General features: G+C 37.7%; 1 protein-coding gene across 7 annotated transcripts in view; it reads right to left on the bottom strand.

Moving 5' to 3' along the window:
- The window catches only part of TENM3 (teneurin transmembrane protein 3), a gene marked incomplete at both ends in the record, with an annotated part of 311,431 nt that overhangs the window by 150,733 nt on the left and 138,100 nt on the right, over positions 1 to 22,598 (bottom strand). For 2 of the 7 annotated variants that reach the window (XM_080343548.1, XM_080343549.1), the window contains one exon: positions 13,903 to 14,112. The exons of the other annotated variants lie outside the window; for them this stretch is intronic. In XM_080343548.1, coding sequence (XP_080199674.1) covers positions 13,903 to 14,112 — 210 coding nt within the window. The remainder of the gene's footprint in view (positions 1 to 13,902; positions 14,113 to 22,598) is intronic. 7 annotated transcript variants of the gene reach the window in all.

The following is a 22,598-nucleotide window of genomic DNA, read 5'->3' as shown; positions in this document are numbered from 1 at the left end:
GAAATTACACCTATTTTTTCAAGATGAGGGGTGGTATCAGAAAAAAAAGCCCCCTAATCAGTTGCATATACTCCTAGTGGAAGAATAATATCTGCCTCTCCATAAGAGATCTGAACATTTGACAACACCAGAAATTGATACAGGGTGGTGGACGAGCAGTCTCCATTATTCATTCATTTACTTTTCCACATGGGGGAACTACACTTATGACGCCTGCTGACATGCCACAGCAGTCATGTTAGCAATGGAAACCATCATTCATACTATGGTAAACAATGAATAGAGCAAAGAAAAGGGATCTTATTTTCTAGTGCCTTCTGTGGATTTAAAATTAGAGGTTCTGATGCATCACCACTTTGCTTTACTCATATCTCATAATCGCTATTAACAGACAGATATGGCAAATGGCAACATCTTTCCCTCCAGAGATTCAGAGAGTGCAATGGAAACAGCACACCATTTTAGGATTAACCTACAAAGCAGCAGCAGAGCTTTCCTCTTGGAGACAGAAATCACAGCAAAGCAGCTGTCTGATACTTACGTCAGCAGAGAGCATGTCTGTGAGTGGAGGAAATATTGGACCTGCAACTATTTTTTTTTCCCTGCTACTCAACATCTCCCAAGGAGCCAAACAGAATTAGAGCAGCACTGATGAGGCAGTGAAAGAGCGCTGAATCCTGAGGTTCCCATACTTCATAAGCTTCAAGAGCTCTTCCCAAAGGCCTTTTGCAGACGTCACTGAATTGTTCAAGTCTTTGTAACCACAGGAGTATACTTCTCACATTTCTTTAAATATGTTTGAAGTTCTGTTGTAATCAGGAGAGTACAGCAACAAGAATCAGAAACATAAGCATGCATTAACTACAACTTAATTCTGCCAGGTTTTAAGCCTTTATTTGCACTTGTGTAATCTGAGAGTCACCAATCATCATCACTAAGATGAAAGGCTAGTGCAGAGATTACAGACTTTCACTTTCACTTATTCACTTTCTTTTTTTTATTTCTAGATCAATGTCAGAGAAACCTCTATACTACTAGCCAAAAAAAAAAAAAAAAAAAAAGCAAAAAAGCTGAAAATCTTTTAATCATTCTCTTTATTTACTTCCTGCCTTCACATTTCTTGAACTGTTAGTGGAAGCAGCACTTATCCATCACTCCAAAATACATACATAAATATCTGCTAGTTTAAAATTCCAGGTGCAAAATTCATAGTGACTGTCTACTCCTTTAAGATATGACAGAACAGATTAAACCTGCGGCAGAACACCATACAAGAACACCAGCATTGCTAAAGCATGCATGAAGGATATTGAAGTTTCCCCAGCTTCCCTGGCACAGAACTAGTACTACAGAGAACTTACTTCTAGAAACGTGTGGTTAAAATGCTTAAGTTAAACAAGTTTAGCTTGCATTTTAACTCTTAAGGAATTTTTCACACACAAAGAGGGGAAAAAAAAACCAACCTCCTGGTCTGTTGTGGCTACATTCGTTAAAAAATATTATATCGTAAGGAAGGAAAGCTGCATCCAAAATTCAAGACTGAATCAAAAGAACTTCTAGATAAGAGGGCAACAAAGCTGGTGAGGGGCCTGGAGCACAATTCTGATGAGGAGCACCTGAGGGAACTGGGGCTGTTTAGGCTGGAGAAAAGGAGGCTGAGGGGAGACCTTATCGCTCTCTACAACTACCTGAAAGGAGGTTGTAGCATGGAGGGTTTTGGTCTCTTCTCCCAAGTAGCAAGTGATAGGACAAGAGGAAATGGCCTCAAGTTGCACCAGGGGAGGTTTAGATTGGACATTAGGAAAATTTTCTTCATGCAAAGGGTTGTGAAGCACTGCAACAGGCTGCCCAGGGAGATGGTTGAGGGACCTACCCTGCAGGTGCTTAAAAACATATAGCTGAGGTTCTTAGAGACATGGTTTAGCGATAGGGTTAGGTTGTGGTTGGACTTGATGAGCTTATGGGTCTCTACCAACCAAAATGATTCCATGAAAAATTTATTTAACAGAAATTTTGATCTGAGTATTACTACTAATCAAACAACTGGATGAACCTGGGCAGGCAGTACCATTTTACTTGGCTATTATTCTGCTGGTATTTCTCTACAATACTAGACATTTTAATGCCTAGCTAACAGTATAAATAACTGTAATGGGGGAAAGAAGAATTTCCCTTTCAGGCTCAAAACAATGCAAGTACACTGGCTAATTCCTTCACCCTGCCTGGGAATGTCCCTCAGGGCCTCCTGTGCCAGAAGGCTTGCAAAGCAGTTCTAGAGGGCTTTCTGGAAGCTAGAAAGGAGTTTTAAAAATATCTAACCCATCCTCCCTCTCCGCCTTTGGGTTTACTGGCTTAGGCACACAGTAGTCACAATTCCTACAATTAGGGGAGACAACAAAGACTTTTAAACAGGAGACTAAATTAAAGTAAGTAATCCAACTTGAGTAAGTAAGATAGCCATAACACATGATACTGTGCAGCATTCTGATGCCAATTATTTTGAGTTATTCATACACAACTGTAAACAAACAGAAAAATATTCCATATTACAAGCCACTGATTAAAGGCCTTGAGAAAAAAGATCAGGAAGGGCATCTGAAGAAAAATACTGCAATGAATTTTGAGATCTATACATTACAGGGCATAAATAAAAACTTTATACTGTATCTCTTGAAAAATGTATCATAAAGACTTGAGAAAGAAGTATTGTCTTTGAATTAGTCAGGTAAATATGCCAAAACTGATGCATACCTGGAGACACATAAGATCTAAAGGACTTGGAAACTGAAGTTTACAAGGGACCAATTATTGTTTCTATCTGCAGATACTTTTAATCTGAGCATTACTTTACATTCTGATGCCTGAAGTGTTTCTTTCTAATTTTTCAGTACCAGTAAAAATTAATTTTCATTAATGAAACCAGACTTTTGGACACTCAGCGCACATTCATAATCACAAGCAGCCTCTTTAATAATATACTACTGCTTTAAGAAACTGTATCTTTCAGCTTTTCCATTTTTATCATCCCCATCTAGAGTGCCTGCTGGCAAATCAGCAGCATGTCGGAAATGGGTGAAGAACAAGAAGATATACAAGTGTGAATTTCATGAAGTCTGTTGCTTCCACTACGCTATATACATTTGGCCAGTAAAACAATGTAAGTACTTAGCTCCAAAACCCCATGTTGCGCATCTCATCCCAGTAGCAATTACAGCAAGAGTCCAGCTGTAAAACCTGATGGAGTTGCTGTGCAGATTCAAAGAATCAAAAGCGCAATTCATTAGAAGTGCTTCACTTGCTTTCTGAAGCATTTTCAATGCTGGTGTACGCAGAGAGGGGTGCAAGGTCACCCCTATCCTCGCCTTTTCACCGCTCAACAGAGGACAAGCTACCAGAAAGTAACCCAGAAACTCAAGAAATACCACAGATAGCATTTAAAACCTTTCCTGAACACACTGTAGGACATCACTGAGGAGAATGAAGGGAGCAAGCAACAAAAAAACCCTTGTGGTCTTTGGATTTCAGAATGAACAGAACAAGCCCCCTCACACCAACTACTAGCAACAAAATCAAGTAAATGATTCAAACAGCAGCAGATGATATTTTATACCCAGTAATAGCCAAGTCAGTCTTCCGTACATTCAGCTCTCATATGTTTTTGTACAAATAAATTCTGTTATGTATTGTTTGAATAGGCACTGCAGTTTTAAATTAGAGCTTAAAAATGCATATAAAATAATATTTAAGAGAATATTTCACGTGGAGTCTCCAGGTTATGGCAATGATTGGATAAGTTAACTGCTGATGACTGCAAAAGAGTGCCTATCAACCAAAACATGAGTTGGATTGATGACAGAATTTAAAGTATCTGACCTCCTTTTAATTTCCAACTACCCTATACCTACATTATTTCCAAACTGAGGGTTTGTGGTTTTTTTTTTTTTTTAATGACAACAAAATATCCTGTTACATATACAGAACTGTTCTTTGACACTGTAACTTGCTGCTAACTGTTATGGGATTTATCTTCAAGAGAAGAATAGCAATAAATAGGCAAATTAATTCAGTTTTCTGTAACCATAGCACAGATACTAGTGTAAACATACAGAATTCCCATGGAGAGAATATTTTTAGTCCTTTGTAATAAATGATCAGCAGCTTAGCAGACAGAAACATCTTTACATATTTTTTTTTTTCCTCCTGGCTCGGAGAACATCTCTCATACCTATGAATTCTAACGATTGAAATAATTCTACCAATTACTTTGCTACATTCCAGTATGCATAGTCAAGTATGTAATGCAATAAACTATGCCTGAATGGTCTGTTTACCCCACAGCAAGTTACAAGGAAAACTCTTTTCCCTTAAAGGACTTGTCTCTTTGGAGCACACAGGCTGGCAAAAAGCCAAGGGAAGCTGGTGCTTAAGCAACCAAGACTGAGCAGTGCCTGTGTGCATTGCAATCCCAGCCAACCGCAGTAAATGTTATTGGAGTTTTTGTGCTGTAAAATTGCTGCTTTCATGCCCACTGCATCTGACAATAGCAATCCTTGGCCTTGCATGAGAGAGGAAGGCTGATGTGCCTTCTAGTCAGATTTCTGCATCCTTAAAATACAGGGTTACTACTCCTGTGTACTCCTAATAGGTTAGTGACAAAGAAATTCATGTCAGTGCTATGTCCAGACAAAGAAAGGCACTAAATGGAGAGATCTTTTGTTTATAAGGTAGAAGAGCAGAGATACTATGCTTTAAGCATAGTGCTTAAGCTTTTAAAATCATTGATCATACTTAAAAAGAAAAAGGATGTTAAATTAGAAGTGCCAAGTGTTTAGCCTTCCTCTTTTCAAAGTAACTTTGAAATAAGCTCTGTTCTCACAATCATCCAAATGCACACCTATTTAATTTTTGCTTAGAGACTCAAGTGCAAAAACCTCAGTATTCCTCCTAAGAAAGACTGTGACAAGCATCTGCCAGCAGAATTTCCAACAGCCCTGTTTTCTTCCAGCAAGCAGCATTTTTAAAGCATTAAAACATCATCCTCCAACCTGCAGCTGGCCAGAACAGAGTTCAAGTGGGAGCAAAAACCAATGAGAAAACAAACCAGATTTTTTACTTTTGTCAAATGCTCCATTTTTTTTCATACAGTGACTGTTTCAACCCTCTAAAATGTGTGTTGCAGTTGCAGTACAGTGACTTTACTCTTGTATTAACCACCACTATCAACTTCCATATAATCCAACAGCAATCTGGCTTTCCTCAATCCTAGAAATTTTCCTCGGGTCCTAGAAATCATCAGCATTCTGCAGAACTAAGGAATAAGTTAGGTATTTTATGTACTTGTACAGTGTTTTTTCTTCAGGGGTAACTAAAGACTCAGTCCCAACTGAAGGAAGAAACGTTTTCAAGATCAACAGCACAGGATAGAGCATGTTATCCTCACTAAATGTACCAACTTGGTAGACATTTAGTGCTCTCCAAAGCACCAGCTTCTTACAGTGACCATGACTATATAACTAATTTTATTCCTGCTTAAACAAACAAAAATTGAAATGAATAAGCATTCACAGCTGGAGAAAAAAAAAAACTTAAAAAAAAAATTTAAGAAAAACACCCCCCAATGACAGTAACTGTCTCAAGACTAAGAAACCAGAAGATTAAAAAAAAATAAATCAAGATTTTATCAGAAGCCTTCAAATCATTCTATGTTTCTGGAAGAACTTTAGTTTCCTCAAAGCTATCAAGGCTCAGTGAGCATTAGAGGTGATAAGAAAGGCCTGTAAAACTGTAAGTTCAGGCTGTTGCCACTGAGTGATGAACAAATGGGGACATGTATAAGATGCTCAGTCCTCTCTTCCTAAACAAGGCTTAAAAAAATTGTATTGTGATATGGAGTTAAAATATGAGACCTTTCTGTGAAATAAAATAACAAAAAATCATTAATACCAGTTTAAAGTGATGATGTTAGACACTTGCGTCTGATCCTGGCCTCACACAACTTATTAGTATTTGTTGTGTGCTTGCACACTGTACCTCTGGAAGTCAGCCTAAGCAATAGCTGGGTAAAGTCTTCAGGTTTGTAGTTTATAATGAAAATAAACGCTCTGTGTGACTGTTTCCTTCTTCTTTTACCTTCTGTATTACACATTATCTTCTACCATAAATTTGTTAGAGTCTACTTTTCCCCACAAGAGCAATATATTTATATTGTTCCTGATTGTGACCTCAGGATTCTCCTGTTAACAAAGTGCAACAGAATTTAAATTAAAGCTCCTCATGTTGCAATTAGGAATGTCTGTTCTATAATCAAGTTAGTCAAAGGAAATGATTTGTGTGCAAGAACTGGCAAGAAGGGAAGGAATGCATTTTTGGCTTATGTTAATCTATAGTGCCAGGTACATGTTTGTTCAGTTTAAGTGTTCTAATGTTTAGATGCAGCTTTTTTTCCTTTGATAAAACTATATTCTGCTTTCATATTTCCCTGTATTTCAGAATCAATTTATCTTCACAGATTTTAACTTGCACGATTTTTTGTAGCATGATTTTTGATGGAGAAGGGAGGAGGGGAGGAAATGTCTCTACATCAGATCATATCCGCAGTACGATACACAGTTGGCAGGTTGTCCCATCTGGCATGCATTCGAGTATAAGACGGATAATTTGTCACTCTGAATCCTTCGATTTGTGAAGAGGCCGAAATCATCTTTGGAAAGATATTTTGCAGCTAATGATACAGGAGGTGTGGGGGAGCCTGTTCTTTGAAAGCTACAAAGGCCACAATCTGAGGAGAAATAATTGGTCTTGGCTCTTCTATTAAGTAACAGAGATCGAAAACTACAAAAATCTTTAAGAGAAAAACATCACTTAAAACAATCAGATATGAGAACTAATTGCCCACCCCTTTGCAAAATTTGATTTTGGAGGGGTGAGGGCAAGATTGGGGAACTGTAATTTGCTCTTGGCAAACAGACTGAATGCTTAATTAAAATGAACAAATGTACATTTTTGTACATTATGGGAACAATGTTGACAGAAGCTTGGCTTAAAAACCAATGAAAGAAGATAAAAAGATGCATTCATGAAACTGAAATCAAATATCAAAAGGCGCTCAAAGAAATAAATTGGCTAGCATTCAAGACAATTTTTAAGTTTTTAAAGCAACTACATTTGCCCCAAGCATGTGGAAGACATATATTTGTCCATCTGTACCTAGAGGATATTGGCCTCCCTGCATTGTCTGATTTTTGACTGCAAGAGATTAAGTGCTTCTGTAGCTACCGAGGCAGCCTGCAAGCAGTGCTACAGTGGCTGAAACAGAACAGTCTCTGGCCTCAGAAAAAAAGTCAGCATGTATTTTTATAGCCTGAACTTAATCCGTATTTACAGAAAGCTTGTCAAATACCTCTGTTCAGCATCACGGGCATTCTCAATTTCTGTATATCAAACATCTTTTCTTACGAAATATTTACATGAGTATACACATGCCCAGAAGCCATTGGCAGTTTTCACTGAAAACATGCAAACTTATTTTGTAATTTTGCAGGATATATAATGGTCCAGCAAGTGGGAAGGTAAAGTGGCTGTTCCACAAATGATTTATGATGTTATGATTTTTAACAGCCAATGCATTGCAATGTGCACACTCCTTACAAAACACACCATCCCTTAGTATGATAATCTCTGTTATAAACTACAAAATCAAGTATACCTGATTTGAAATGCACACAGGTACTAGTAAGGAAAGCTCCAGGAGGTTACCTCAGTCCACCTTCTCCTAAGTGAATGTAGGTTTGTTCTCAGCAGCATGACTGACACTTCTACTTATTTTAAGTTCATGCTACAGAGTGACAGAGCTTCTGTCACTTCCCTTGGGATAGAGTTAAATATCTTAATGCAGTTCACTGTTGAAAGAGTTTTTCCTGATAATATGCCCAATCTCGCCTTTTCTTATCTCATTCTATTGCTTTTAATTGTATCTCTACGTGGCATACAACATGCTCCATTCCATATTGGGTTACTGTAGCACTTAATTAGTGCTTAGGCTAAATACCAAGTCAAAGTTTTATTCTCCTTACCTATGCCCATACATTAGTACTTCTAACCTCCTAATTGTTTTAATCTAAATATACCTAAACAGTAGAATAAACAGCAATAATTCTAGAATGAATAAGAGAATTTGACAGAAAATTTGAAAAAGCAAGAGGCCCGAATCCAAAACTTATAGTCCATTGATGCTATGTCTACAATTCTTTCTTTGCTGATGTATTTATATACCTATCTCAAACTGTCCTTGTTAGACCATGTTACAGATTCATGTCTCTATCACTGTTTCTCCTCAGATTTTTCCTGAATATTCTGCATCTCAGGCCAGCTTACATTTTTCAGTTCTAATTTCACTTTATTAGTTTCTGTCCATAAAATTAATGATCTTCCCTTGTCCTTTTCTATTAACAATTTGTCCCCAGTTGGCACTCAGAACTCTCACTATTTAGTATCATTAGGAGATTTTATTAGTGCCATTTTTACTCCTTCATCCATAGAACTAATGATGATGTTAAATAAAACCAAGATTATAGTATATCCCCATGATATTCTTCGACACAACTCCTCCTGGTTTGATCTAATTATTCAGAGCCAACAGGTCTGAATTCATTTTTTTTCAAGTAACATGCCTTAGGACCAGAGTCAGACCTGAAGACAAATTGTATGTACTGATATATCAACGACAAAAATTAATTTATCATGAACTATGCAATAAGAGATTTAAAAAAATCTCATTAGACAATGTGTAAGATTACAATGAAAATAAGGCATGTGGATACCAACAGAGTTTCCAAGGAATGTGGATGGACTACCAGTTCTCAGAATGGAGAGAAAACACAGCAAACTCATATTTCACCAAAGAAAAAGCCCAAATAGCTTTTAAGCGTTTGATCTCAAGCCACCATGTTTGTGGTTCCTTCTTCCCTAGAACTTTTCCCCCTCCCTCCTTTTGTTCCCCAATACACTGTTGATGACATGGCAGGTGACAGCCTGGCTGTTGAGTTCTAGTTCAGTAGCTTGTGCACTTTCCCTTGTGGAAAACTATGGCAAAGCAGGGATGGAATAATGGCTGGGAAGCATTTAGTAGGCACTAAAGAAGGACCAGCAGAAAATTATAGGAGGTAGTTCCAAGATGTTGGCTAGGACTGAATAAATTTGCCGTGCATCTTTTCAATATTCATAGGTTATTCCAAACCTTCTCACAAGCCAGTGGGGCATGAAGGGGGAAATCACATTGTCCTCTTCCTGCTCTCATGGGAGCAAGTGCAAGGACGGCAAAGGAGGAAAAGATACCTTAAAGTCATTTGCCTCTTCCACTAACTTTTAACACAAATCCCTGTGTTTAGTTCCATTATATATTTCAATTTCATTGGCTTTTGGTGGGAAGGAAAAGGCAGAAGTGAGGAGAGGAGAAAATTGTGGATCGCTTAGTTGTGGTTGTTATGCATTAATTGAAATGTCTATGCAGAAAAATAAAACACGATAGTTGGAGGGAAAATGTGCAATGTAAAAAAAACCCAAGCAAACCCTCAAAAAAATTCACACTTGTGCTTTGTATATGTGTTGCACCTGGTCATTACTGCTGCCAGGCTTGAGCATTTGGCCTGTATTCTCTCAGGTGCTTGTACAAAAGCAGAAGGTTCTGGCTTCTTGACATTGTGATATGAAAAAATAGTAATCATTTTTGTATGACAGATACTTTTGTATAACCTCTGCCATCAAATTATGAGTCATCATAAACTAAAGTCCTCAAATTATATTTTAGGACAATTATGCCAAAGAGCATTTGGTGTCTGTAAAGTAAGATGTCCTACAATGAGACGTCCAAATATGAAGAGTTCTTGTATGTTATCCTTCAACCAGCCTTATTAGATCATTTTTTCTCTTTCACAAATTGAAATTCAGAGTTGTGTTCCAGATTCCCGAATTTTTTTACCTTGCAGGAAAGCTCAGCCATTTTGAACTGAAAAGCCCATCAATCTGCAGCTCCCATGTGGCTGGAGAAAAATCTTGTTTATTGTGCATAACCTGGCAGATCCTTGATCAAGGACAACTGGAAAACATTTTATATCATATTGAAAATTCTTTCAGATCCCCCCATCACATGAACTAGCATGGCAAACTGTTTTTAAGAAACATGAGAACCTTGTACAACTTAAATGTTCAATTACACTGTACAAACACCGCTGTGAAATGTATCTTTCTCTGTTTGGCATTTGATGGTTCTGCCATAACACTCCCAATTTAGGGGGTAAGAATCCTCAAATCTGAATTTCTAACTGAGACTTAATCTCCACTGACAGTAGTAAGCATTAACATTTAACTACATATTTTCCTCATAGTTTCTCTCTAAGCTAGGAATTTAGCACTGTATTTCTTATTACAACACATGTCTCTGTTAAAAGATCAGCTACTACTAATTTCAATAAATTCCCCTCCAAATTCTGACTAACCTATAAGTTCTGGTAGAAAAATAAGCTTATCAAGATGCTTAAATACAGACTTAAGATGACTTCTATTGTTCACAAGCAGACTCTATTACATAAAGAAACCCTCTCCACTTCACTCACATTCAAAAAGCTTCTCCTCCCAGCTCCTAGTTCAGTCTCCCTCTTGCTTAAACAACTGCTCGTCTTCCCTGCAGACGCATTCGGATGCCCCTATTTCTCATAAATCAGTTCACTCTTCCTTCTAAAAACAATAAAACTAGTAAATTCTTTTGAAATTAGGAGACAAATTGGTTGACGTATGGAACAGAATCAGTATACTCATCTGCAATGTGCAGAAGAGGAAAAACAAGTAGAATAAATGTAGGTGCTATGTAAAGGAATACTGTCATGACTGTTGGTCCTAAAATTTATCTCCCCCTGAATTTTACAATGTATTAACACACTGCTTTTAGAGAAATTAAATGATTCCTAGCAAACTGTCCACAACAGTCCTTACTTGATCTGAATTTTTAGAGCTACTAGCAATACCTCCATAAAGACCTTTTCTTCTCATGTGGTAAGCATTTTATAACTGATTTTGGTAACTGTCAATTTTCTTTTAGCTAATTCTTCAAATGAAAGCTAATTACCATTGCTTAACAAACTAATAAAACCCAAAGTCTTAGATTAATATAATTCTAAATACACAATCAGATGCTTTAAATTTTGAGGGAGTTGATAAAATAAACTACCCTCTGCCAATATAAACATTGGACAAAGTCATCCAGAAAATGACACTGAAGCTATTTTGTACCTGTTAACATCAGAGAGCATGGAAAGTTTAATTTGTCCAGATGCAAAAAAGACAACGGGGGAAAACAAACAAACCAACCCCCAAACAACAACAGCAAAAAACAAAACAAAACAAACCTTCCTTCTGTGAAAGTCCTACATATACTGTATTAATTACCATTTTAGCTAAAGAAAATACAATACTCAAACGAGACTGTACCAAAGACCATGATTAAATGATCTTTACTTTCTAGGGTAGATTTGGAGAGACTCATATACTGGTAAAAAGGCTACACAACACCACCAACTACTGAGTAAAAGAAAGTTATAGCTAACTTGGAAATTATTACCTTAATTATTAAATTCTGCTCTTGCCTGTTTTACAATGAACATATTTTTTCCCCATCAATAGGCCAACAGTATAAGAAATGAGAAACCAACCATAAGCAAATCAAGTAATGTTCAGTTATGTGCTGTATGAAAGTATCCTTTCTCTGAGCAGTGCAAATCCTGATCCTGCAGCTGACTGCAGGGATGGAAACCTACTACCAGAACCCCTGTGGTCTTCTCCTTGTCCAGCAGAAAAGCAAACCAACCCTACTTAAATTACGGCAATCACAAATCCATGGTTAGCAAGTTGAAGCACTTTTAAAAACAAGTCTGATCTTGTGGAGAGAACAAAAGATCACTAGCTCTATTATATGACCACCAGCACTGCTAGATTGTGAGTGGCAATATATATCATTGATTTAATTCTTCAACAGTAGGAAGCAAAAGCTGCAAGCCCTTCTATTGCACATATACACTAAAGGGACAAATTTCACACATCTGCAGATAGAGGAGCCAGGAGCACAGCTGGAGGAAATAGAGGAGCAGAAAATAAACATGTAGTTACAGAGTATGCTGAGTTTCCCCTCTGCTTAGCAAAAGTCTTATCAAGAACAACTCTCTCAACATATACCACTGTGTTAACTTCTGTCCTGCTTATTATCAAAAACTAAATAAGCGTATTTACTCCTGCTAAAAGGATTTGTAATGGGACCAGCTGAAATTATTTGGCTAGTCTGGGATGAAAGGGGTTAAGGAACATTTCTCAAGGTTGACCAACTCAGACTGACAAGCAACTGTTGAAAATTTCAGAAGCAGCAAAATGCTAAAACCTAGAAGAATGATGAACACTTAGTAGCTTCCTAAGAGGCTAGGAGGTGTAAGAAGTTCATCTCAACTACTGAAAACTTCTAGCAGCTTGTTCGTGCTTTTGCATTTTTCACTTGCAGATGAACAGCTGGTGGATACAGTAAACTAAATATATTGACTTACTGAATTAAACCAGTCTACCATTTGGATAATGCATCCATTTTCTAACAGATTGCATATTCCTACACATAAAGGAAAGGAGACATCTTCATAACGTATCCTGATTATGACAATATACTACTGCTTTTTGGAGTTCTTCACGGATTAAATACTAAGCAAGTTGAACACGCAAAAATGAAGTTATTGTTGTCAGTTTTAAAGATCTTAGTCCAAGCCACTAACATGGTCAAAAAAAAAAAAAAAAAAAAAGGAAGGAAAAGGCAAAGAGGAAAAGGCAAAGGGAAATGGAAAGAAGGTTGTCAAATTCACACACACAAAACTGCTCTTAGCAGACTGGCCTTTTAGACAGACCACCAAAGTTGCACTGAAAGCTAGGAAGAGCTCAAAGTCAGTGTTTTTGCCTTGCAAAATAATTCTGTCCAACCAACTGATGTGCAATCTGTAGGAAAATATTTCTCCAAACCCCCTCTAGTGGTTTATCTGTAGGAGAGCTCTTTGCAAGACACAAATGGTTCTTAGAAAACAAAGAGCCTTATTGCAAGCTTTACTGGTCTGCTTGGGAAGGGCTGTGAATTTGTTAAAATTATTATTCTAGTTTGCCCACCCCAAGAAAATCTGTTCAATCATACAACAAAAATCGAACCCTGTGTCTATTATTTTTTATGTAAAAAAAAAAAAAAAGAAGTAAAAATGCGGTTTCTCATGTCATGATGTCTAAGTGGGCACTGGTGTTTCATGTACACGTCACTCCTGTTGGTTACTCATACTGATTGGGAGGAGGAACAGGGAAACGCAGGGAAACGCACATCTCAGGAGCCACTGTTGTCTTCTCTCACCACACAGCTCTCTTCTTCTAGATCTCTTTCCTCAACCAACCTAAGAGTAAAGTACAAATTCTCTTGTCCTGCCCTAAGAAAACTAAAGGAACAGCAGGCTGTAAACTGCTGAACTTGATGAGGTGATAAAAGATAGCTTTTATATTATTCTGAAGCCAAACATCATCACAGTTCAATCAACTTCAGCCTACTCTTTAAGAAGTATAACTAAATGCTAGTCACTTGCTACAAATTACATTACGTTATAAATAATTAATGGCTATTGCTTCATATAAGTATTGCATTTTAAAATAACTTAAATGAGCTTCAATATATTAGAAGTTACTTTCTACTCTTGCTTAAATTAGAAACATCATTTGTGACATTTAAATGAAAATCAGTTTAAAATACAAAGTCATTTTGATATCTTTAATTTTGATTAGGCAATTTTGTAGAAGGATGGAAAATAAAAGGGTATTCAAACTATGGACAAAGTGTCCTCTTCTTACCATGACCTGGGACAGACACTGAAACAGTACCGGTCTGTACTAGATATGAGCTGGCAGTATAGTCCTCATCTGTATCAGAGTCCTGAACTGGCTGGCTGGCATTATTACTTAATAACCACCTCTGGTTCTCATGGAGATTGGGTGATGGAGGAGGGGAGTGTAAATGTTCAGTAACTGATGGACTAGATGAGGAGGATGGCATGGGAGGACCTATGAAAAAAAAATAAAAAAAAATTTAAAATATGGGTCAAGATATCACATGAACAATAAATCATTTATTTTTTGAATCACCAAAAGGTGGATAGTCTACTTCAAACAATAAAAAGAGATGGACAAAGGAAATATGACAATTACCAGTAATAAACTGGTTTAAGTGCTTTAGAAAACATAACACAATGCCAAGACTTGCTATTTCAATGAACAGTGTCTACCCACTACCTGAAATTTCAAAGTCTCTGCAACACAAAATGACAGAGGAGCAGGTGCCAACTGAAATGAAGTCTTTGTTGTACAACCATTTGGAAAATCAGTATTTTCTGTTTTTCAAGCCTCTAAGCAGAACAAAAATACTGAAATACATAGCCAAATACAGGGCTGCTTCTTTCAGTGGGATGCTCATGTCTGAAATCTAGTTATAAAAGAAAATAATACAGACAAGCAAAGAAAGAACAGTTTTCAAAGCTCTCACACACAGAGGAACCTCACAGCCGTAAATTTCTATCATACAAATTATTCTGACAAGAATTTAAATTTTCAGTGGTGTTTCTCAGATACATATACTATTTAAAACCTATTTAAACCTTTTACCTGTCAAACTTGAGTCCATCTGCACAAGTTGTTTTAAAACATGCATACATAACGACTACATCCCATTTCTACATCTTTAAGGTATCTTAAAGGCATCATCGAGGAAGACAAGATTTAAATAAAGCTTTAGGATATCATAACAATGCATTTAGTCCTTCAATGAAACAACAATTAAACCCAGTAAGAGAGTAACTTGATTTATCCTGTGAATATGATGGCTCTTTATAGTATTTAGTCAGCAAAGATCTGTTGGACTAGTTTTGAATAAAGTATTATGTTGCCTGAAGGTGTGGAATTGTACCAGAAAATGAAGTAGCTTTATTACACACTTCCTGTTAAAAAATTAGATTAACCTGCATGGATCCTATTCATAATTGCAAATCTATATTTAAGTTAAAGGAAGAGGTTTTTTTCATCATGTAATCATTGTTTTTATGGTACATTGTAGTCCACTAATGCTGGAGAAGTGCAGAACCTCTCAATGCCATACATACTTAATACAACAAATTATATTGGCATCAGTACCTTGAATTACCTTCCCTCTCTTTCCCTTTTACACTGCTACAATCATGCTGATTTTTAAAGTTTACCCTTTTCCCTTGCCCTTTTCATATTCAGTTTATCCCATCACATAGTATCCTAAAGATCTCTCAAACACCTTGCTACGTCCTGACCAATTGTTTTCCCTGGAAAGAAACTTGCAACAGCCTCACCACAAACTGTTTCCTTAATTCTTTCACATGTCATTTACCTCTTCTTGTAGTGAACAGCACAATATACATTATCATCAATTTAAGACTCAGGTTTGGCTCTGGAAGGAAAGTGAGCACTTACTATTACTCCGTTAACTAACTTCTGTGTGAAACCCAAGCTTTATAGCCAGGAAAATAACAAGGATGGTGAAATGACATTTTACAGGGTCCAACCTGGGAATTTGGAAGTAGAGAGTGCGCACATTTTCAAGTTCGAAACAAAATGCCACCACATTTTCTTGCTACATCTTGATTTTTTACATTGCTTGCTTCAGTAACTTGGATTTGCGGTTATTTCTCGATGGAGTATTTAATGCACCATTTATGATGTACCTGGACCAATTTAGACAGTCATTATATTTAATTTTTTAAATAATTCCGATAATAGTTCACAGTGGTTGTTATACAAATCATCTCTATGATTTCTTTTTTTTCTTTCTTTTTTTTTTTTTTTTTAGCTTGGAACAAATCTCCTTTACTTGCTTTGGACTTCTCTGATTAGAGAGGAGAACGGTAGTAATATGTTCCAGGTGTACACTGTCTGGAGCAAATCAGCATCTCAGTAATACCTATGAAGCATACGCACAACACCGTTCTCAATATGCTTCCTCTCTCCTCCTCAATTTACACAAATATTCATACACAACAGAGCCTTGATTACACAAACTGTAATAATGCAAAATATCATGTCTGAAAATTTGTCATGTCCAAGGCTCTAAATAATTTTGTAAATTCTCTCATTTATTTATTATTATTAATTGTCTCAGTGATCTGTGCCCAGTTGACACTGCACTGCACTGATGAGCAGCCACCCAGACAGAGCATCACTCGGCTGCTCTGGATTAGGGAGCTTCTCAGTTCAGGAAACTCTGTGTCAGAAGTGGAGTGGAACGCGGGGCTCTTAGCAAAGCTCCTGCTACTACACTCTGTGGAGACAGATGTCTGCTACTGCAAAAATCAGGTGATTAGGGCTATAACACCCCTAGGAAATTACGCAACTTTGATGATTTGATTTTTATAAACGTAATTCTGGCAGGCAGTAGTCTTTATTGTCACAAAGTTATAAGGTCTGCAGCGAAAAGGGAGCTGGTGATAATACGACCCAAGTCTTCAGAAGAATCCTAGGCCAGCCAGCTGGGACAAGTATTTCTGTACAACTTCATCCAGCACTGGCAGATTTCTACAGGGAGCTCCTCTTTGATTCCAAGTGAAAAGACAGATAGCTATCTATACTGCCTTTTATAGTATAAGCTACATGTTAAGAAAAAAATACTTAACGCAGTAGAAAGGGGGATCATAAATTATGTGCATATTCCTTTCCGTTTTCTTTTTTTACATGAAATGAAAGGCATTTAAAAATATTTTGTAATAGCTCTTATTAAAGTCTTAACACATTTATAAATTACAAAAATCATTAAGTATGACAACAATCAATTATATTGATTATAACATTTATCTATATAGTTTGGAGGCACACGATAATGCAAAGAATATTTCATTCTAAGGAAAATCACAAAAATACAAATATTGGGTTTTTCGCCTGTCTTGTTTCTTTTGGTATACACCTACCAAAAATTTCTGTTCTTCTGCTTTGACTTTCTTGTCTATGCTTTAAAAAAGCAACTGTTTTTGTTTTTACTACGTGACTTTGATATAAGATAGTAAACTATATTTCATGAGAAAGTATACTGGGTTTAAGAGTATTTAAATCTTATATTTTATGTTAGTTATGAAGATAAACACACTTTAATTTGTTGGCATTTTTGTAATTGAAAATACATGACTTACTATTATATTTGGGTATTTCAAAAAAGATTGTCTCACACAAAAATGCAAAAAGGATTTGTGACAAGTATAGGCAAACTCCAGCAGGAACAGACTCAGTACAGCATTATGTGAAGATGTGAGTAAATTTGCTAAGGAAGTAATACAACTTGCCAAAGAAAGTAAAACCCAAAGAAAATTGGTTGTAAGAAGAACATTAACAAAAAAAAGCACCTGAGCTAATAATGGATGTATTAAATACATATGTACAAGGTAATTATGTTAAAAATTTATTGTTCTGTGCAAAGATCAGCACTGATATAAAAGACCATATAAAATATAAGTTGGAGGCAGAGCTGATGTCACATATGGAAAAGGTGAAAGGGATGAGTACGATAAGTGCAAACAATCAAAAGATAGCAAATAAACCATAGGGCAGACTGCCATCAATAGACTGACAGTAACGGGAGGCACAGGGATGCATGAGGCTTTCTAGATGAAGTACACTGAGGCTTAAGGAAGCCTAAGGCTGAGCCTCTGGCAATTGCTGCTGCCTAACACCACGGGCACAGAGCAGCGAAGAGCTGGGGGTAGCGCGGGGCAGAGCTGTGTCGTCAGCCCCAGAGCCCCAGGGACACACACCCCATCACAACCCAGTCCTGGACAGGTCACCCACACCCTTGCCCTTAAAAAAAAAAACCCACATTAGCACAGTTAAGCTTACTTATATGATTTTATAAAGAACAAATCCAACAACTGCTCAGCTTTCATCTTTTACCTGTCTTCACATGCTAAAGAAGCGCTTTGTTCCAATGCTAACAGGTGTGTAGATGAATTACACACTGCGTCTTCACTAGACAAATTTTAGAGAAAACAGTATTGGACACTTTTGGAACATGGCATTTAGGAGAAAAGTAGGATGAAGAGAAGCAGTATTAAAAACCTCCTGCTGTTGCAGGGTGGGCAGGCTGGAATAGATGACCCAGAAAGTCTCTGCAGAGCCCTAAAATACATGCACTTACGAAAACTGCCCAACTGCTTCAAACTCTTGAAACAGAGACATATTGCTGACAACATGATACCAACAAGAAAGGAAAAAAACTTATTTTCTTTTGTAGTTATAAATCTACACATTCTTAAGATCAAGTTTTAGCTCAGGAAAGTCTTTGTTGCTTCATGAATTTCTTTAACACTGACCTTTGGTTCATATATCTAGATGAGTTCTCAAAACCTGGATTTATCTATTTACTTTGCATAAGACGTATTGTGAGTTACATACTTTGAAAAAGTAATTTCACGATGAAAATTTGAAGGGCCATTATCTTAATCTCAATCAGGAGCATAAATCCTATATCTAAGTCTTAAATACAACTTCTGATGGCTGCTTAAGGCAGTACAAGAGTAGACAGCTCTGTTTAGGCTGTTTAGCTATAGCAGAATGGTGCATTTTTCCTTTCACAGTCTTGGCAGCTCTTGTCACTGAGACTAAAGAAAAAATTCCTCTATCTGCATCTCAAAGACAGAGGGGGAGAGTCTTATTCTGAAGTTAGTGGTAAAGAGTACTTACTTACTTCAATGTCAGTGAGAAAATGCTATTAAATTACAAATTGCAAGGTAGATCTCTCCTTTCTTTACTTCAATTACTGGGATTTTTGCTGGTGACTTCATGGAAATGGAAGATTTCATGTTATATTAAATGGCACTATTATGTCATATAAACCCCTAACCATACCACATACTGTGGAAAAATATGTTATACATATAATGGCTCAGTACCATAGCTATATATATATAGATTTTGTACTTTGCTCCTCTCAACAAGAAACGATACGTTGCCCTTTTTAATTTTTTTTTAAATGAAACAGTTAATATGATCGTTTAAAAGTGGGATCAGACAGGCAGTGGTGGTTTGTGAAGGTCAGAAATAATGTGTCTTCTGGCTAAATTAATTAGAAACCAAAACACTTCAAACAGGCAGAAGGACATTTACAGCCCTTCTGAATCAAACTGAGATGAATCTTTGCAATCTGTTCTAGGACTTCCCAGTGTGCTGAAAGCTGTAACACACTCTTGTTAAATAGGGCACCTATACCCTCCCAACAAGTTTCATGATCACATCGCAAAGTTTCAATTTCTCATCAATCACATGTAGATTGACCTAAAAAAGCCCCCTAAAAAAACCCCCAAACCCAGCATCTGCTAGGTACAACCCCAAGTGATCAGATTTTGGATGTCTTCATCTCAGCATATAATACAGTAAGTTAGTTAAAAGTGAGTTTTAATTGTAAACTCATTCTTTATTATGGACTCCCTCTACGCTCTCCAACCTGTATGACTTGGCATTGGCATTTATCTCTCTGCTGGATTCTGCAGCCTTTCACAGCCAACCTGCAGTGACAGTTATCTCTTAATTAAAACTCTACATGCAAATAGAACTACTGAAAAGTATTGTGGCATTGCACATGAAGAACGATTATTTATAACCAACACAGTTCTTTTTTTCTATTTATACCAGGATTGACCACTGTAGCTACATACACACATATATAAATAAGACTGTATGAATCCGTCTACAGTGAAAAATACTCCAGTAAGAATAACAGAATCACAGAATGTTAGGGATTGGAAGGGACCTCAAAAGATCATCTAGTCCAATCCCCCTGCTGGAGTAGGAACACTGAGATGAGGCTACACAGGAATGTGTCCAGGTGGGTTTTGAATGTCTCCAGAGAAGGAGACTCCACAACCCTCCTGGGCAGCCTGTTCCAGTGCTCTGTCACCCTCACTGAGAAGAAATTTCTTCTCAATTTTAAGTGGAACCTCTTGTGTTGCAGTTTGAACCCATTACCCCTTGTCCTACCACTGGTTGTCACCAAGAAGAGCCTGCCTCCATCCTTGCGACACTCACCCTTTATTTATTTGCAAACATTAATAAGGTCACCCCTCAGTCTCTTCTTCTCCAAGCTAAAGAGACACAGCTCCCCCAGCCTTTCCTCATAAGGGAGACGTTTCACTCCCTTCATCATCTTTGTTGCCCTGCGCTGGACTCTCTCCAGCAGTTCCCTGTCCTTCTTGAGCTGAGGGACCCAGAACTGGACACAATATTCCAGGTGTGGTCTCATCAGGGTGGAGTAGAGGGGAAGGAGAACCTCTGGACCTACTAACCACCCCCCTTCTAATACACCCCAAGATGCCATTGGCCTTCTTGGCCACAAGGGCACAGTGCTGGCTCACGTTAATCCTGCTTTCCACCAGGACCCCCAGGTCCCTTTCCCCTATGCTGCTCTCTCATAGGTCATTCCTCAACTTATATTGGAACCTGGGGTTGTTCCTACCCAGATGCAAGACTCTACACTTGCCTTTGTTATACTCATTAAATTTTTCCCCACCCAACTCTCTAGCCCATCCAGGTCTTGCTGGATGGCAGCACAGCCTTCTGGTGTGTCAGCCACTCCTCCCAGTCTCATGTCATCAACAAACTTGCTGATAGTACACTTTATTCCCTCATCCAAATCATTGATGAATATATTGAATAATACAATCCCCAGTAGTGACCCCTGAGGCACTCCACCAGATACAGGCCTCCAGCTAGACTCCGCCCCATTGACCACAACTCTCAGGCTTCTTCCCTTCAGCCAGTTCACAGTCCACCTCACTACCCGATCGTCCAGACCGCACTCCCTCAGTTTAGCTGTAATGATGCCGTGGGAGATTGTGTCAAATGCTTTACTGAAGTCAAGGTAGACCACATCCAGTGCTCTGGCATCATCTATCCACCTTGTTATGTCCTCATAAAAGGCGATGAGGTTGGTCAAGCACGACTTCCCCTTGGTGAAGCCATGTTGACTGCCCCTAATGGTCCTCTTATCCTTGATATGCCTTGGGATGGCACCAAAGATAAGTTGTTCCATCAGTTTCCCAGGGATGGAGGTGCAGCTGACCTGTCCATAGTTACCTGTGTCCTCCTTCTTGCCCTTTTTGAAGACTGGAGCAACATTTGTTTTCCTCCAGTTCTCAGGCACCTCTCCCATTTCCCAGGACTTGGCAAACATGATGGAGAGTGGTCCAGCAATGACCTCAGCCAGCTCCCTCAGCACCCGCAGGTGCATCCCATACGGACCCATGGATCTATGGATGTCCAGATCGCCTAACTGCTCCCTAACCCAGTCCTCATCAACCAAAGCAAACCAAGAATTCTTTTAAAAATAAATGTTTTCAAATGCATAAAAATGACATCTGCAATCTACTGTAGGATTTCCATGTAATTGCTTTTGTTTCTCTTTGCTTGTACATATAACGGATAATGACCCTTTAACCCCTGAATTAGGAAGTGTATCTTCCAAGTGAGTGCTGATGAACTGTGACTGCATCTCAGATGCAGATCATAAGTAGAACCGACATCTACCTTTCCCAGATTTCCCTGAAAAGTTATTACTTCTAAACAAAACAGATGCATTATCTTGACATGTATTTTAACTCACAAAGTTGCAAATGTTCCGTAGACTGTGAAAGCTGAAAATTTACAAGGCTATAATCAAAGGACATAGATTTGAAAACAAAAGTAATCCACTAGAAAGCAAGAGAAATGCTGGCCTCAAATATTGTAATTTGGTGGTTTATTTCTTTTTTTTTTGAAGTGCAGCATAATAATCACAGTCTGTAATATACAGCTTGTAATTGTCTTCTGAAAAAATAGGAAGATTTCTTAAGAATAATGATTATGCATTAGAACTGACACTCATTTCTGAAGCAAACACTTTGTGTTTTGAGGCATTTTGGTGGTTTTGGAAATTTAACAGCTGCTGCTCAGCAGATTGCTAAATGAAAAGGAGTGCCCTGTTTTTCCAGGGGTCAGACTGCATGATCATAACGGCTGCTTCTTCACTCTTGAGTTCAGGTAGTGCTTATCTTTGCTTTAAATGGGAGCTTTAGTCTGTAAAGAAATTGCAGAACTGAGCCTTAACTGACAGATTATCATAACCGAAGTGCATTGCTCTCACTACCTTTTAAAAATTTATTATTATTATTATTTTCAAAAGGAATTACCTTATAAGAGCCAGGTGAAGGGCAAAGGCCCACTCAGGCAGACAGTTCAGGAGCTGAACTAAAAACTCAAGCATCTCTAGCATCCAGATTTCATTTCTAGGAGCTATTCTGCTAAACTCAACTGGACTTTGCACTTTATTTCTCCCAATATTAATTAAGTGTGAGCACATAAAATATTGGAAGGGGAACAGAGAGCTATTTCCAGGAGAGGGAAAATCTTCATTCCACTCAGAAAATAATTTTAAGCAATAGGTCTCTGTATTTTTAGAAAATTATGCCTAATTCTTTTTTTCTTTTTTAGGGGTGCGGGTTTTTGGGCAGAAGTAA

This window comes from Nesoenas mayeri (assembly GCF_963082525.1).
Source record: "Nesoenas mayeri genome assembly, chromosome: 4".
Lineage (NCBI taxonomy): Eukaryota > Metazoa > Chordata > Aves > Columbiformes > Columbidae > Nesoenas > Nesoenas mayeri.
The sequence above is the reverse complement of the archived record's forward strand: the minus strand, read 5'-3'. Positions and strand labels throughout refer to the sequence as shown.